Genomic DNA, 16,226 nt, shown 5'->3' with positions numbered 1-16,226 from the left:
CGATGAGCTAGCCATGATTGATATACGAAAGAAATTAATTCCAAGGATAATAATTAATTAAAACTTCAATACGCGATCATTCGACACGATTGGCCGGCTGCTCAGACTAAACAATGTTTTAATTTGATGACTCGGCATTCGTAGACCATGCCATTGGGGCTCACAACAGAGGAGGTTGCATAGTTAATGTGACGTAACATCTTTCGAAATTCGAAGATATTAAATTACTGTTTTTTGCCCTTTTTTTAGTGTTTATCCTTAACATTCAGGAAAATGATCTATCATGTGCGGCCCATTAGGAAACGTCAGTGTTAATGTTAACGCACAAATATACTTTTTTCTGGTTTAAATCAGGTAAATGTTTTAATTTATTAACAAAAATATCTTTTTTTTTCATTAGCTTCAATTATGGATGGAAAGCCCAAAAGTACAGTTGACATTTGAGAATAGCTTACCAGAAATAGAAGCTCCATACAATAGTAAGGATATAAAATTAATAAAAGTTTTATGAATAAAAACATGGTAATGGTATAGTTCAAACTTGATTGAATAGTGACTCTTTAATATTCTCAATACTGTTCATAGTTTTAATATACCTGGAATATTGTATTAAGTATTAACTTGGGCCAACATAAATTCTTTAAATTATTTAATTGTCTTTATTTTCCACATCTATATTCTAAGTTCTATTCATAAAATATAGAAAGTCATAACATTGTTTATGAAATATCATACTGTATTGTGTTTTTTTGTCCAATAGGTGATGTTCCTTTCATTATGCGAGTGCATGCTTACCTAGAGCGTCATGGTTACATCAATTATGGAGTTTACAAAAGGCTGAAACCTCTACCAGGTGTTTTTTTTTATTTTCTATAAAAACAGATTTTACAAACTTACAGTAGTGGAGCATTTTGTTGTGTATGTGTCAACAATTGTTTTTGTTTGTCTTCATTGAATTAGCTTAGGTTTAAGAATCTCTCCTAATTTTGGGGTCCCATGCACACTTTTGTACATTGTGTTAATTATTACAGATCAAATTTTAGGATTTGTTACTAATAAGGAAATTCTAGTGAGTTAATAATTAAAGCTATACCATATATAATGTGTTTTTTAAAAGCAAAACAAGATTGGAAAGTGCTGATTATCGGTGCTGGTATCTCTGGATTGGTAGCTGCTAGACAATTGCAATCTTTTGGTGTTGACGTTACCATACTTGAAGCAAGAGATCGGGTTGGAGGTCGTGTTGCAACATTCCGCAAGGGTCCTTATGTTGCTGATCTAGGAGCTATGGTTGTCACTGGACTTGGTAAGATTTTTATCATCATCATCAGTATCATTTTTAGCAGTGTCAAATTATTATTGTTGGTATTAAATGATTTTCAATTAATATAAATATATTATTGACTGTAGCACCTTGATTACTTGACTTGGTTATAAAGCATCTTGTAACATTACAGCTTTGGCTAACTGAGATCCAGCCTTGTTACCACATGTAGTTTACTATACTTCCAACTAATAAGTTTTATTATTTAAGTAACAAATAAATCAAATGTTACTAAAATTCTTCTCGGTCTTCCAGTACATCATTTTTTTCTAAATGATCATAAAAATGTGTTAATTTAAACTTAAACCATGTCAAAATGATTTAATTTCAGGTGGAAATCCAATGGCAATTGTCAGTAAGCAGGTCAATATGGAATTAGCAAAGATTAAACAAAAATGCCCTTTGTACCAAAGTGCCGGAAACACAGTAAGTACATAATAATATTGCATTTAACTGATATTTAATTGTGATGCAACATGCATTCTTTCCAATTCAATCAAAGTTTAACAGGCAACTCTTACATATAATAATTTTGTTTTCTCAAATTTCCTGGATTTCTTAATGATTTGTTGTTAAAAGTTGTTTTTTTTTACCAAACAAAAATAGGAATGCCATGCCCAGGTTGTGGCCAAATTATAAAATGTACTTTACTTTAAGAAATTAAAATGCTACAAATTTCCAACCAATATATGTAAAGGTTGTGACAAAACTCAAGGTGCTTTTCAAAATAATAATCAATAAAATGGATTGGGCTGTCTAAAAAAACATTGCTTATGAACAAATATTATACTGTGCAGTGCAATTGAATACATACCATCGTCAAATATATTAAAAGAAGGTATATACTTGTATTACCAATTTAAGGCCTTCACGGTTCAGTACATACTTTAAACTAGAAAGCCACTCTGAGAGTGCATACCTCCGCCTACTGTAAAATTCTCCTACATAAGATTTCTCTGGGAAAATATATATATATATATATATATATATTGTGTGTGTCTTAATGCTGTTTGTGATTTAGGCTAATTTCACTACCAGCATGTGTATGCGAGTTTGGTGTAAAGGTTATGTAACCCGCCTTTCAACTAACAATAGCTTCAGCCGACTAACAATAGAACAGAAACGCGAAAAAACAAACGAGTGAATTTGAAAAGAAATAGGTTTTTTAAACTGCTTGCATCAAAAAACTTGGACATTAAATCTAAATGTTTTAAAATTACAAATTACTAAATATTATTCTTGCCTCTTGTACAAAAATGAAGTTTTTTGGACAAGTAGTTCTCAAGAAAATACAATTTTAGTTTACTTGTTACTTTAAGACTGCTCACCGGCTTTTGAAATTTCGGTCCTATCTTTTAACACTAGCAAGTCTGAAAATAATATTAACAATTTAACGGAGTGGTCCTTGACCACATATCTATCTGTATTTTCATTTTGGGAAAGATCTTCAAATTACTTTTTAAGTAATCCTGCAAACAAACAAACAAACAAACACACGCGATCGATTACATATACCTCCTAGGCAGAGGTAAAAAATGGATTGGGCTGTATAAAAAAACATTGCTTATGAACAAATATTATACTGTGCAAAGCAATTGAATACATACCATAGTCAAATATTAAAAGAAGGATACTTGTATTACCAATTAAAGGTCTTCACGGTTCAGTACATACTTTAAAAAATACTGTACAGTGAGAAAAATGTAATTGAAACTGCCAGAATATATTTTGTTGAGCTGTGCATTAATGATATCATCCTATGTATTTAATCTGCGGACAATACAGGTAAACAAGGACAAAGATGAGATGGTAGAGCGAGAGTTCAACAGACTTTTAGAAGCTACATCTTACATGTCACATCAACTAGACTTTAACTCTATCAACAGCAAACCTCTCTCACTGGGACAATCATTAGAGCTTGTTATCAAGTAAGTCTCATTTAGGTGATTTATTTTATAACATTATTATTTGTAAATATTTAACTGGGATGGTTAATTAGAACCTCACTGTAAGCGTCACTGTGACCTTTCATACTTGTTATCAAGTAAGTCTCACTTGAATTGTCCAGAAAAATTGTTATAAATTAGGATCCACTTGGAAGTTGCTGGAACTTTTAATCAAGTAAATCTTATTTTAATGATTTTTGAACGTATAAAATAAGTATAAGTATGATAGTTATTGAACTTTTTATCAAGAAAGTCTCGCATGGATAGTTATTAGAACTAAAATATTTTGCATAAATTGCTATTGAAACATTTCTTGAATTGAATCTTGAATCTTCATCAGTGTTTTGTAAATATTTAATTAAAGAGTTGATTTTTTTAGATTACAAGAAAAACAAGTAAAAGAAAAGAAACTTGATTTTTACAAGAATATATTGAGTATTCAGGAGCAGATGAAAGTAATACAAGCAAAGGTAAGTTTGCCTAAATATGCCCATTGTCTTTGAGTCTTAAATTGCTAATTTAAAGTAATTCTGAGGTTAGCAGCATTAAACCCATGACTTCAAGATTACTAGCCTGCTGACATTCATACCTCTAGACAACTGAGCTTGCGTTGGATTCAAGCCCAAGGAATCGGCGGGGTTCTGCTGCACCAATTGGATGTATATTATTACTAAAGGGGACATCACTTCCTGGTACATTGCATGTTCTTTTGTTACAATTGTTTATGTTTGAAAACAGAATGTTAATTTGTATATGTGACCCGATCTGGCAAAACCCTACTTTTGTCGGAAATATTCATTTTGTATTTTTTTATATATTTGGATTATTTTAATCATAAGCTTTGTAGTGGTGTTAATTTCATAAAAATTGAGTAAATATTTAAAAAGTTATTACATTTTAAAAACTTACAAATCATTCAATTAGTTTACGAGAAAATCGCGTTTGAAGTTTGCAATGAAATTCTTTTTGATACGCGCTGAAAACTCACTCCGTAGCAACGCGGTATTTTGGTCTAAGGCACAATGACGTCATACCAGGAAGTGTGTGCGATAATAGCAGCGTGCACATCATAGTCAATTTGACTGATTTCAGACCCCGTTTTAACCTATTTAGTCACTCGAATTAACTATTTTGCACTATTGAAAAGCAGCATTATAACATCAAGCTTATTTTAACTGGTTTCGTAGGTGTTTACGATATCAACAGCGAAAAACCAAGCAGGCCTAGCTAGGCCTATTCAGATTTTCGCCGTCATCGCCTGTAAGACTTTACTGATGGGTTGCCGTGTATGGCAGTGGTGCATCGACACTGGGCCGGCGTTAGTAGTAAACTAGCCTAGACAAGTTTGGCGCCTTGCAGAGTCACAACTTGCTAGCTACTAACATTGTAGTGACGATTTAATACATTTATTTTTTTTATAACGTGGAAGATTCGCTGTAATGTTTGGACTTGAATCCAATGATTAAAAAAACATTTAATATGAATGGACTGGACAATAAATAAAATAAATAATTAAGAGCCGATTGGATATATAAAATGTATAAAGAAAACTATTATTGACAATAGAGCTAGGCCCAGTAGTAGTAGGCCTACAACCATAATAAAATTAAGGCCTAGCCCAAAAAAATATAGAAAATACAATTGAATTTATGACGTGAATTGTTTTTGACTTGTCTATTTTACTATGGAATAAACAAATACAGGCTACAGCTATTGCAGAACACGCCGAACACTTTACTTTGAATATTAAAATCGTTTTTATTCCAATTAATACGACATGCTGTGTGTAAAATGAAAATAACCTCACAAAAATGTAAACAACTTTTTATTTCCGCGCGTAGAGCGTATAACATCTAGCGCGTTGACCAATAACGTTTGTTATTGCGATGATGCGCCATAGCAACACACGCAGTTCGCTGTTTCAGAAACTTCAAAGAACCGAATTTTCTGAAATTATGTCATAGTAAATCAAAGATTTCATTGGTTCCTTCTTTAAACTCCGCCCTAAAACTTCCATATTTGGAATGTCAAATAGATGAGCTTTATTTTGATGTGTGACCTTTCAACATTGTGCAGCGAACTGGCGATCAAAATGTCGTCAAACTCGGCAACTTTCAACTGAATTTACGCAAAATTTTAGCGTAGATCGTGAATAAATTGTTAGGCTTGAGGAAAATACATGTTTTTAAAACTTTCTTTTTTCATAATTTTAAATAAATTTCGGGTGTTTAAATCAGGTAGACGTATTCTTAAATAGTGAAATATTTCGAAAATGCAAAAACATGTAATCTGCCAGGGTAGTCGAATTGGACGTATTTTGACTGATTACGTGAATTTTGAATTGCCGACAAAGAGAGGGTTTTGCGAGATCGGGTCACATATATGTACTACAAATGGAGAGAGGCATTATATACCAATAGATAAAAGTTTTGGTCTTCTCTCCTTCATCTTTTTTGTTTTCTTTGTAATGTATTATATCATATGGACAATTGTCTGAAATAAAAGTTAAATTGAATTAGCACTTGGCAATATTGATCGTGCTATTTTTCTCTCGGTCTTACTGGCCAACTAGCATAGGTCTTTAGCACCTGTTTGGTCTTTCCGTGCCTCCTTTTATAATTGTTTTGTCTTCCTTGTAATTTATATGGCAGAAATTGAACAAATTAAAAAAAATAAATAAACTGATTTATTCATTCAAAATTCAACTAAAAAGTCAATGTACAATGTTCTCATAAGATCCCTACTAAATAAAAAATAGAAATAAAATCCTAAGCACCATAAATAAATTTTAAAAGGGTTATTAAAACAATATTTATTTTTAAATAACTTTCCATTGATTGTTTTGTATTGATTGACTAGAATGAAATTATGTACAAATACATGAAATTAGATGAATAATACAATATAAAAACAGTATCTTCATTCTTTAAAATAACATAGGTTTTAGTTTTTTCTTTATACATGAAATTCTTTGTAGCTACACAATTATTCATTCCAGAAGCAATTTATAAATCCCTTCATTAACTGGTTTTCTTTATAATTAAATATTTTTTTTAATTTATTTAATTCCTTATTACAGGTATTACTTGAAAATGATTACTTTTCTTTAAATAGATGCTGACATTACAAGACAAAATAAAAATCTTACATGATCAACATCGAGATGCCTTTGAGGTTAAACTACCGAGGGAAATAACAGCAGAGTTTTTAGTCAGAAGTAAACACAGAGACCTTGTTGAAGCATGGAAGGTATTTGTTTTCTTTATTACAATAAAAAAAATATTTAATTATTAAGTAAATGTTACATTCAATCTAATGGTACCTATCCCATAATCATGTCTGATACTCAACACAGCAAGTTATTTTTGGCAGGAAAAAGTGCCGGTGGCTGATGAACATACAGTTTCTTATAAAAGGAAAAATACCCTATGGGTAGCCTAAAGTTGTTAAGCAAGTAAACCATGAATAGAAGTCTATTTCACTGAAGTTGTGACTTACAGTATTACACTAGTTCCCATAAATACGGAATATAAATATGGAAATTTGCAGATCTCATTTGTGCACTGTAATTTCAGGAATATGATGAGTTGAAGGAAAAACAGAAAGAACTAGATGATAAAGTGCAAGAGATGTCAGATAATCCACCCAGGTAAGTTGGGTGATATGAGAAAAAGTATTTGGAAAATGGCATGCATGGTTTTAGCATGCACTTTGTTTCTGTAAACACAAATTTTTTTACTCTATTTATTGAGTCAACAAACCTACAGCTCAAATTACTAAAAAAATTACACTTTACTTTAATTTACAGTAGAACATTCGGTTTACATACTTGATTTTACATTTCCTGGATTTTACGTACTCATAAAACTAGATTTTATGTACACATAAAATGGCCGCTAATGTCATCATTTTTAGTAATTTAATACATAAATAGTGCTCACTGATCTTCGCATGCACAAAGCTTGAATCTCACAATAACCTCGTAACCACGTATTATGAAAGTAGGCAAACACAGCATCAGTTGAGCTAAGATTTACATGTTTGGGGGTCAATTTAAGATTAACCTAGATTTTATGATTCCCAATTTTCGTACATCTTTCGACCTATACCGTATGTAAAATGTAGGTTCTAATACTGCATAAACACGATTCAGGTATGTGACCACTTAAAGAAGAAATTTGTTTTACTCAAAATGCTAGATTGCCTGGTCTATCATCCTTACACAGGGAATTAGTGTCCATTCGAATCCTAAAACAATTGATTTAATAATTTGCAAAAGTTTAAACAACAACGTCCACGTCATAGTTTTACCCAAAAAAGGATATGTAAATTGTGACTTAATTCAGACTAAATCTGGGATGTTGAATTGGTTACAAAAGTACTTGCATATTTTAAGGATGTGTAATAATATTTCTGTAGTATTCTGAGCACATTGTAGACTTTTATTTGCATTTCTGTATTGTCTAGTTAAGAAAAAATTTACTATTATTATTATGTTTTTCTTTAGTGATGTCTACCTGTCGTCCATTGATAGACAAATCCTCGACTGGCACTTTGCTAACTTGGAATTTGCCAATGCCACTCCACTTTCTACCCTTTCACTTAAACATTGGGATCAGGATGACGATTTTGAATTCTCTGGCAACCATTTGACTGTCAGAAATGGTTACTCTTGCGTTCCTGTCGCATTGGCTGAGACGCTTGACATAAAACTGAACACTGTTGTAAGACAAGTGCGCTACAATCTTACTTCAGGTACGTTTAATAAGGAACATTTTACTTTAACAAGGAATGAAACAAAACTAAAAGCTGCATGCTTGAATAGAAATTGAATTGAATATTAACCATCGTATGTTGCTTGCATCTAATCACATTTTCAGAGTAACTAAAAATTCAGTCATCTATTGTTTTTATATGTTTTTAAATAATTTAAAAGTTTAAATGCCATTGCACTATTTAGAAACCATTCTTTGATTTGTTTATTCTCCCCAAATTTCAAGCTTTCCTTACCTACAATTATTGTGAATGAACTCTAATGATATTACAGGTGTTGAGGTAGTTACAAATACATCAAAGGGTCAAGGTACATACACATACAAGGCAGATGCTGTACTCTGTACTCTGCCACTCGGAGTTCTTAAGCAATCTCCACCAGCTGTGCAATTTGTGCCTCCACTGCCTGAATGGAAGACGTCTGCAATCCAGAGGATGGGCTATGGAAATCTTAACAAAGTAATTTTTTCTCTATTTTTGTACTGTGACTTCAATTAGATATGTACTATAATTATTCAATGTATGAATTTAAACATTGAGCAATTATATTTGGTATGATGATCACATTTGTTAAATATATTATTATTTTAGTTATTTCTGAACTAGTATCAAGGCAACAACACTTTGTGCAGCTATTATCTATGGATGGAGCCAAAATAATGCATAATATATATTCATTTACAATTTTCAGGCATTAGAGGAAATTCTAAACTGCCTGGTGATAAATTGAATATTAATTAACTTTAAAAGGATAAAGATGAGGAAATTATATACACAGAAAGAATAAGAAAGGAATAGCAAAGTGTACAAACATGAACTTAAAAACAGAACTGCACACTGTATGTCTACTGCCCATAGTTAAACTAGATTGTCAACAAGGTAGAAGAACAGTGATAGAGCAGGCTATGCAAAATATTTCATATTTTATAACAAATTCTGTGTCTGTTACAACAGGTTGTTTTGTGCTTTGATAAAATCTTCTGGGACCCATCAGTAAACCTGTTTGGTCATGTCGGCAGTACTACAGCCAGTCGAGGTGAATTGTTCTTGTTTTGGAATCTGTACAAAGCACCAGTACTACTGGCACTTGTGGCTGGTGAAGCAGCTCAGATCATGGAAAATGTCAGTGATGATGTGATTGTAGGCCGTTGTTTGGCAGTACTTAGAGGTGTGTTTGGGCAAACTGCTGTCCCACAGGTAAATTATATTAATCATTTTTGTTGAAACAATTAGATATTTAGTCCAAGAGCATTAGGGTTTGACCCGGACATTTCTGGTAACAAGCTAATTTTTGCAGGAAAGGTCCAGAACTATGATTGGAACATCATACTAAAAGTCCTGAAAAATCCTCCTTGTGCTCTCCGAGAAATCCAAGATGGCGTCCAAAATGGCTGCCATTTTAATTAGTCTATAACTTTGTAACCGCTTGTCATAGAGTATTGGTTTTGGTGTCAAATAGTTCACAGTATATACATTCCTATTTGCTCTAACAGAAAATTTTATCAAAAAATGACTGCTACTACAGTTTCTGGTAGTTTGACCTTTGACCTGGTCTTATCATATCTCGGTAACGGCTTGTCATAGAGAATTGAGATTAGGCCCAAATTGTTCAGAACATGCATATTTTTATTTGGTGTAATGAAATATTTTATCCCAAAATGACCGGAAGTGAGGTTATTGACCTCTTATTGACCTATTCATATCTTTTACCGTATCTCAAGAAATATTTATCGTATAGCGTTACTTTTGGTGTCAAATTGTTTGGAACATATACATTTCTATTTAGTCTAATACAACAGTTTCCCCTAAAATGCTCGGAAGTAAGTTAAAATATTGAAAATTTTTAAAATCAAAGAGCTGCATCTAGGCAGAGTATATGAATACTGTAGATAAAATCAAACTTTTAACTTTTAAAAAATGCCTTAAAACATGTTTTGGGCATAGCACATCATCATGTAAAGTGAATTGTTACTAATCAAAGTTGATTAAAATGGGTTATTCCACAACAAGCGTTACATTTTATTGGGTAGTTGAATAGTGTTTTGTTGTTTTCAACAATAACCTTGAGAGTAAATTTTGCTGCGATAGAACAAAGAATATCGGTAAAGCTTGGTTTCCACTAGAACGTAACGCAAGGACGTAAACGCAACGCAAGCGTTTTAACCAATGACAAGCGAAGTTATAGACAGTTAGCAATCACAAGCGAATATGCCATCGCTTGTGATTGGTCAATTCACTTGCATTGCGTTACGTCCTTGTGTTGCGTCGCTAGTGGAAACCAAGCATAACACTTGTTACAAAAAATGGACATGACCAAAAGACAGGGAAACTTAAATTCTCATTACTAGTTATGGTTGAAATGTTATTGCTACAAAATGTCACCCATGTATCGTAGATGTCAATTGTCATGAATACATTTTAAATGCTTTATTTGTCTTTAACTCGCGTTACATACGCGAATTAGTGCTTTGTTGAAATCACGTCATTATTTTTATTATTTTATTTATATACAAATTACGATATTTATTTTTGTTCATAGAAGTATAACTTTTATGTAATTTAGGAAATGTATAGACGTTATGATACTGTGAAAATGAAATTTTCAGGTCATATACATTTCACATGAAAATACCCAAATGGCAAACACTACAGTATATGTACGTGGCATTTATTTACTCAGGATTGTCAAAAAAAGAATGTAAAGACCATTTTATTTGTAAAAATAATGCATTTTGAAACATGAAACCAGGTCATTCCTTGTTTTAAAAGAGAATGCACTCTTGATGTTCTCTAACTGGCAAGCCTAGACTCTAACTTTTTAACTGTTTAAAGATGAAAACAAATAATGTCATAACTGTTTTTGGCAAACATGAAACAACATCCATACAGATGAACATGATGGTAATGATGTGAAAAAAGCAACAAACACCAAGATGTTGAAGATGCAACATCAGATGATGAATGACTGTAACAGAATGCTGCTGATCAATGTTACAGTGATTTAAAGACCCTTATTTTGCATATTTTCAATATATAATAAATCCTATATAGGGCATACTGTATGGCGATAATTTTTTTCATCTTAGAACAGTTAAATATGTTACTGGGGGACTAGCTCAATTGGTAGACCCGCTCACTATAGTATGTGAGAGGTACCGGGATCATTGCCCGTGTCTTTCAGTTTCAATCTATTTTTCATGGATTTCCACAAGTACCAAATAAAATCTGAATCTGAAAAAAAGTCTATGCATGCCGGGTAAAGGGTGTTTGATGCGAAATACCTAGGGTACATTCTGTTTTTATCATAAATAAACCATATAACGAACATTTAAAACAAGTAATGTTTCAAAATGCGTTATATTTAATAAGTCAACAAGGCCATATACATGGCTGCATGCGCTTGCGCAAATTTGAATTATTGTTTACTGACCTACCGACCGACTTACCGATTGAAATTGCTGAAAATGTTTGAAAATGTTGATTTTTTGAATTTTTAAAAACATGTATAATTGCCTCCAAGTATTAATATCGACTGTCAAAATAACGAAAAAATATGAATATGAGTTTAATGTTTACTGACCGACCAACCGACCGAAATTGCTGAAAATGTTAAAAAATGTTTGAAAACATTTATATTTGCCTCCAAGTATTAATATCCTGTGTCCACATAACGAAAAAATATGAATATGAGTTAGTGTTTACCGACCGACATCGTGAGCTATAAAGTCACGTTTAAAAATCTAATCTAAAAATTGCAGAAGGGTCTTTGACATTTGTTTTTGACAATCCGGATATGTGCCATGGTATATGCCATATATATATATACTGTATATATATTGTCTTTTGTTTACTTTAACCAACTTTGATTAGCCACTGACAGTTGTTCTTTGTAATTTATTGATTTTCTTTTTGTAACAATTCACTTTACCTGATGATGTGCTATGCCCAAAACATGTTTTAAGGCATTTTTTAAAAGTTAAAAGTTTGATTTCATCTACAGTATTCATATACTCTGCCTATGCAGCTCTTTGATTTTTTAAATATTCAATATTTTAACTTACTTCCGAGCATTTTAGGGCAAACTGTTGTATTAGATTAAATAGAAATGTATGTTCCAAACAATTTGACACCAAAAGTAACTCTATACGATAAATATTTCTTGAGATACGGTAAAAGATATATGAATAGGTCAATAAGAGGTCAATAACCTCACTTCCGGTCATTTTGGGATAAAATATTTCATTATACCAAATAAAAATATGCATGTTCTGAACAATTTGGGCCTAATCTCAATTCTCTATGACAAGCCGTTACCAAGATATGATAAGACCAGGTCAAAGGTCAAACTACCAGAAACTGTTGTAGCGGCCATTTTTTGACAACATTTTCTGTTAGAGCAAATAGGAATGTATATACTGTGAACTATTTGACACCAAAACCATTACTCTATGACAAGCGGTTACAAAGTTATAGACTAATTAAAATGGCAGCCATTTTGGACGCCATCTTGGATTTCTCGGAGAGCACAAGGAGGATTTTTCAGGACTTTTAGTATGATGTTCCAATCATAGTTCTGGACCTTTCCTGAAAAAATTAGCTTGTTACCAAAAATGTCCGGGTATGCCTATACTTATGAACTAATGCTCTTGGACTAATTGTGAGGAACACTTTGTTGACAAAAATGGTGTTTTACAAGTTGGAAGGTCTGATTTATCCAGGCCAGGTAGATTCACCTTCAATTGTAAAATGTTTTATGTACCGTATATAAAATCATATCATGTTTTACAATCATTCATGTAAAACACCTCACAACATTTGATTTTGGCCTATACTTGTTTACATGGATTGGATTCAAATAATAATTGTGTTCATACAATTAAGACCATTGCTATATAAAATCTAAGCAAAGTTTCAGATTCTAGGACTTGTCACTGATCTTAATTGTGACTTCTCTTGGTCTTACTGTAGGTCTTATGCCAAGCTAAAAAACCTTAGTTCTTCATATTGCAATCCACCACTGACATGTGACATCATAAATTTGATATACAACTACAAATATTAAAGAAGTAATTATTTGAATATTACATTTTATTATGTTTTTTTTTTTTTTTCAGCCCAAAGAGACTGTAGTAACTCGCTGGAGGGCAGACCCTTGGTCACGTGGCTCATACTCATACGTAGCTGCTGGCTCCTCGGGTAGTGACTACGACCTGATGGCCACACCGGTAACAACAGCTCCAGTAGCAGGAACAGCATCTACCAACTTGCCTAAATTGTTTTTTGCTGGTGAACATACAATAAGAAACTACCCTGCCACAGTTCATGGAGCACTTCTTAGTGGGCTGCGTGAAGCTGGTCGCATTACAGATCAACTACTAGGCCCATCTTATGCACCTCCGGCAGCACCAAGGCCAACTCCAAAGTGAGCATGTCAAAAACAGCAATATGAAGTGCTTATTAATGCTCTCATTTTAAATTCACTCGATACACTGTAGTACCAGAATTTCTGGTTGCACTTCAAGGCATTGATGATGTAGTAACCAATAAGTGTAGATACTTTCTTGAGTTGTCACATTATGACTATATTAGGGAGGTTTCGCAACCTTACGAATACGATAACGAAAACGGATACGTCATACATTTGTGAAACTTTTGAGCTGATCCCCATTTCACATTCGTAAAGCGTATTCGTGTTGACAAATATCACCAGTCATATTCGTAACTACAAAACGAGTATAGTTTTTGATCTATTTTGCACATTTTGCATTTGAATTAGGAATGATTCATGATTATAATATAATTATAGATTTATTGAAAGTAATTTACTAAAGTAATTTACTAAAATGCCAAGTCAATTTTGATAAATAGCAGTTTTTAAAGTCCTCACTCGCTTTGATGTTACGCTAGGCCTTGGCAGCCAAGCACCAAGCAACACGTACCTGCGCTTCGCTCAAATTTATATATTTTGGACGCGCCTCAATATTTCGTTGCCATGCGAAACAGATTTTTTTATGGCTTACGAAAACGAATACGTGTGCGTGACGTATCCGTTTTCGTTATCGTATTCGTAAGGTTGTGAAACCTCTCTATTGAGTGTTGTTTACCGATACAGCAACAACATAAAGATTAAACTTGTTTGTACTATTATACAAATCAAATTTAGACATCAACAATTTTAAAATTCAGATCTCAAATGCATGCAAGTGACAAAATGCATGTAACAAGAATATAATTTAATTATCATTATGTGTAAAACATAAAACAGTACATATGTACAGTAATAACTTGAAAAAATAATTTAATGTTTCAGCTAAAATAATCTGATCAGAAAATCTACAGCTCATATCTATTTTCTTGGGTATTTTTCAGAGTTCTGGAAAATGTTTTTGTTTTATCAAATTAAAAAAAAAGTATTCCATATGTTCAAGGTCAATAAATATGAAATAATTTCAAACATTTAGTTATGTAAACTGTATAGTTGTAATCCCTGTGCTAGTGTAATTTGATATTTAACAGTACAATTTAAAGTAACCAAATTAAAATTTGAAGGTGTAGACAATCACGGTATTAGGCCTACCTGTACTTTTTTTCTACAATATTTTCTATGAAACAGAATTAAGTTTATACTCCAGATGTAAATACAGCTCTTAGTGTCTTCTGTCTTTGAATAAATTAAAATATACAGTGATTTTGTGATTGTATTTCAAATTAAACGTGTGTTTTTGTTTTTTCTAAAAATGTTATACAAGACGTGATCAGTTATACAAGACGTGATCAGTTATACAAGACGTGATCGGTGAAGACATTTTATTGCTGGTACTGTATATAATTGATTATAGTTTAGAAAAATCAAGATAAAAATTTAAGTAGCACATTTTATTTTTGGGTGTAAAAACGTCTTCATTTCAAATTAAATATGTGCCCTTTATCCTCAATTATTTGTCACATATAACCATTAATGAATAGTAGTTGTTATAGTTCAGAGTCATCACCTTTCATTACAGTAAATCACCGATTTGATTAGAAAACAAACAAGAGCCAGAAGTCCAACGCATGACATGAATACAAAGCCTACAGTTGTTTAAAATGTACGTATGTGTGTATTGAATCAAATTGTTTGTTATTGGGCTGTGAATTCCCCTGAACAATGTAAACAATATCTATATATAAATTTACGTAAGGGCAAAATTCGGTAAACGCGCGTTATTTCTAGAATGTTTACTCGATGGTATATAAAGTTGGTTCGTACTTTCGATACTGATTTTAACCACCTGATGTACAGTAATCCTGTTTACTAATTAAATTGAGTTAGATAATTAGTTATTGACAATTAAAATGAATTTAGGTTCAATGATTTGCCCCAAATAGGGGTGTTTTCCGATCGTGGTGTACACTGTCTAATGCATGTCCTCATGTAAAATACCTGCACACAATAATACGAGGATACTTCGCATTTTCCTATCTCCTCCTACGATAATTGTTTTTAATAGCTGAAAACCGGTTGAACAGCTCGAGTACAGTATCATAAAGTTGAAGACAGGCCGATTTTTTTTTTTAAATACTATTTTGATAGATGTAATATACTATACAAATGTATTGATTTGCGATGAATGGAACATCCCAATCTCTCAGACTCCCAGTTTGTAGGTAAATTTATGAGCCCTTGGTTTAACACAAGTAGGTAAATTTATGGGCCCTTGGAGAATAAAACTTATTATAGTATTGCAATACTTTGACAATCTATATATAAATTTACGTAAGGGCAAAATTCGGTAAATCGCGCGTTATTTCAAGAATGTTTACTCGATGGTATATAAAGTTGGTTCGTACTTCCGGTACTGATTTTAACCACCTGATGTAACCCTGTTTACTAATTAAATTGAGTTCGATAGTTAGTTATTGACGATTAAAACGAATTTAGGTTCAACGATTTGCCCCAAATAGGGGTGTTTTCTGATCGTGGTATACACTGTCTAATGGATGTCAATTTGAAAAATACCCGCACACAATAATACGAGGACACTTCTAGACAGGCAGCCCAGAGACATTTGGTTAGATGAGCTAGGTACCAATATCTGACTATTTAAGTGTTTTGGGAGTCACTTGAAGTCAATGAAAATGGGAGTCTGCCGGGTACCCCCTGCTGCGTCTAGATCCCAACGTGGTAAAAAATCGACCCAGGT

The 16,226-nt window shown here is 32.6% G+C and overlaps 1 protein-coding gene across 1 annotated transcript in view; it reads left to right on the top strand.

Annotated features, from left to right (window-relative positions):
• LOC140054510 (lysine-specific histone demethylase 1A-like) overlaps positions 1-15,263 on the top strand; it is a 29,817-nt gene extending 14,554 nt beyond the window's left edge. Inside the window, exons 5-18 of the mRNA XM_072099525.1 lie at positions 401-479; positions 761-853; positions 1,118-1,306; positions 1,656-1,750; positions 3,101-3,252; positions 3,650-3,740; positions 6,385-6,519; positions 6,846-6,919; positions 7,778-8,025; positions 8,318-8,502; positions 8,998-9,240; positions 13,158-13,465; positions 14,793-14,859; positions 15,048-15,263. Coding sequence (XP_071955626.1) covers positions 401-479; positions 761-853; positions 1,118-1,306; positions 1,656-1,750; positions 3,101-3,252; positions 3,650-3,740; positions 6,385-6,519; positions 6,846-6,919; positions 7,778-8,025; positions 8,318-8,502; positions 8,998-9,240; positions 13,158-13,465; positions 14,793-14,817 — 1,917 coding nt within the window. The 3' untranslated portion in view covers positions 14,818-14,859; positions 15,048-15,263. The remainder of the gene's footprint in view (positions 1-400; positions 480-760; positions 854-1,117; positions 1,307-1,655; positions 1,751-3,100; positions 3,253-3,649; positions 3,741-6,384; positions 6,520-6,845; positions 6,920-7,777; positions 8,026-8,317; positions 8,503-8,997; positions 9,241-13,157; positions 13,466-14,792; positions 14,860-15,047) is intronic.
• The last annotated feature ends 963 nt before the right edge of the window (positions 15,264-16,226 follow it).

Source organism: Antedon mediterranea, chromosome 7 (genome assembly GCF_964355755.1).
Source record: "Antedon mediterranea chromosome 7, ecAntMedi1.1, whole genome shotgun sequence".
Lineage (NCBI taxonomy): Eukaryota > Metazoa > Echinodermata > Crinoidea > Comatulida > Antedonidae > Antedon > Antedon mediterranea.
Note: the sequence above shows the minus strand (reverse complement) of the source record. Positions and strands in the feature narration are given on the sequence as shown.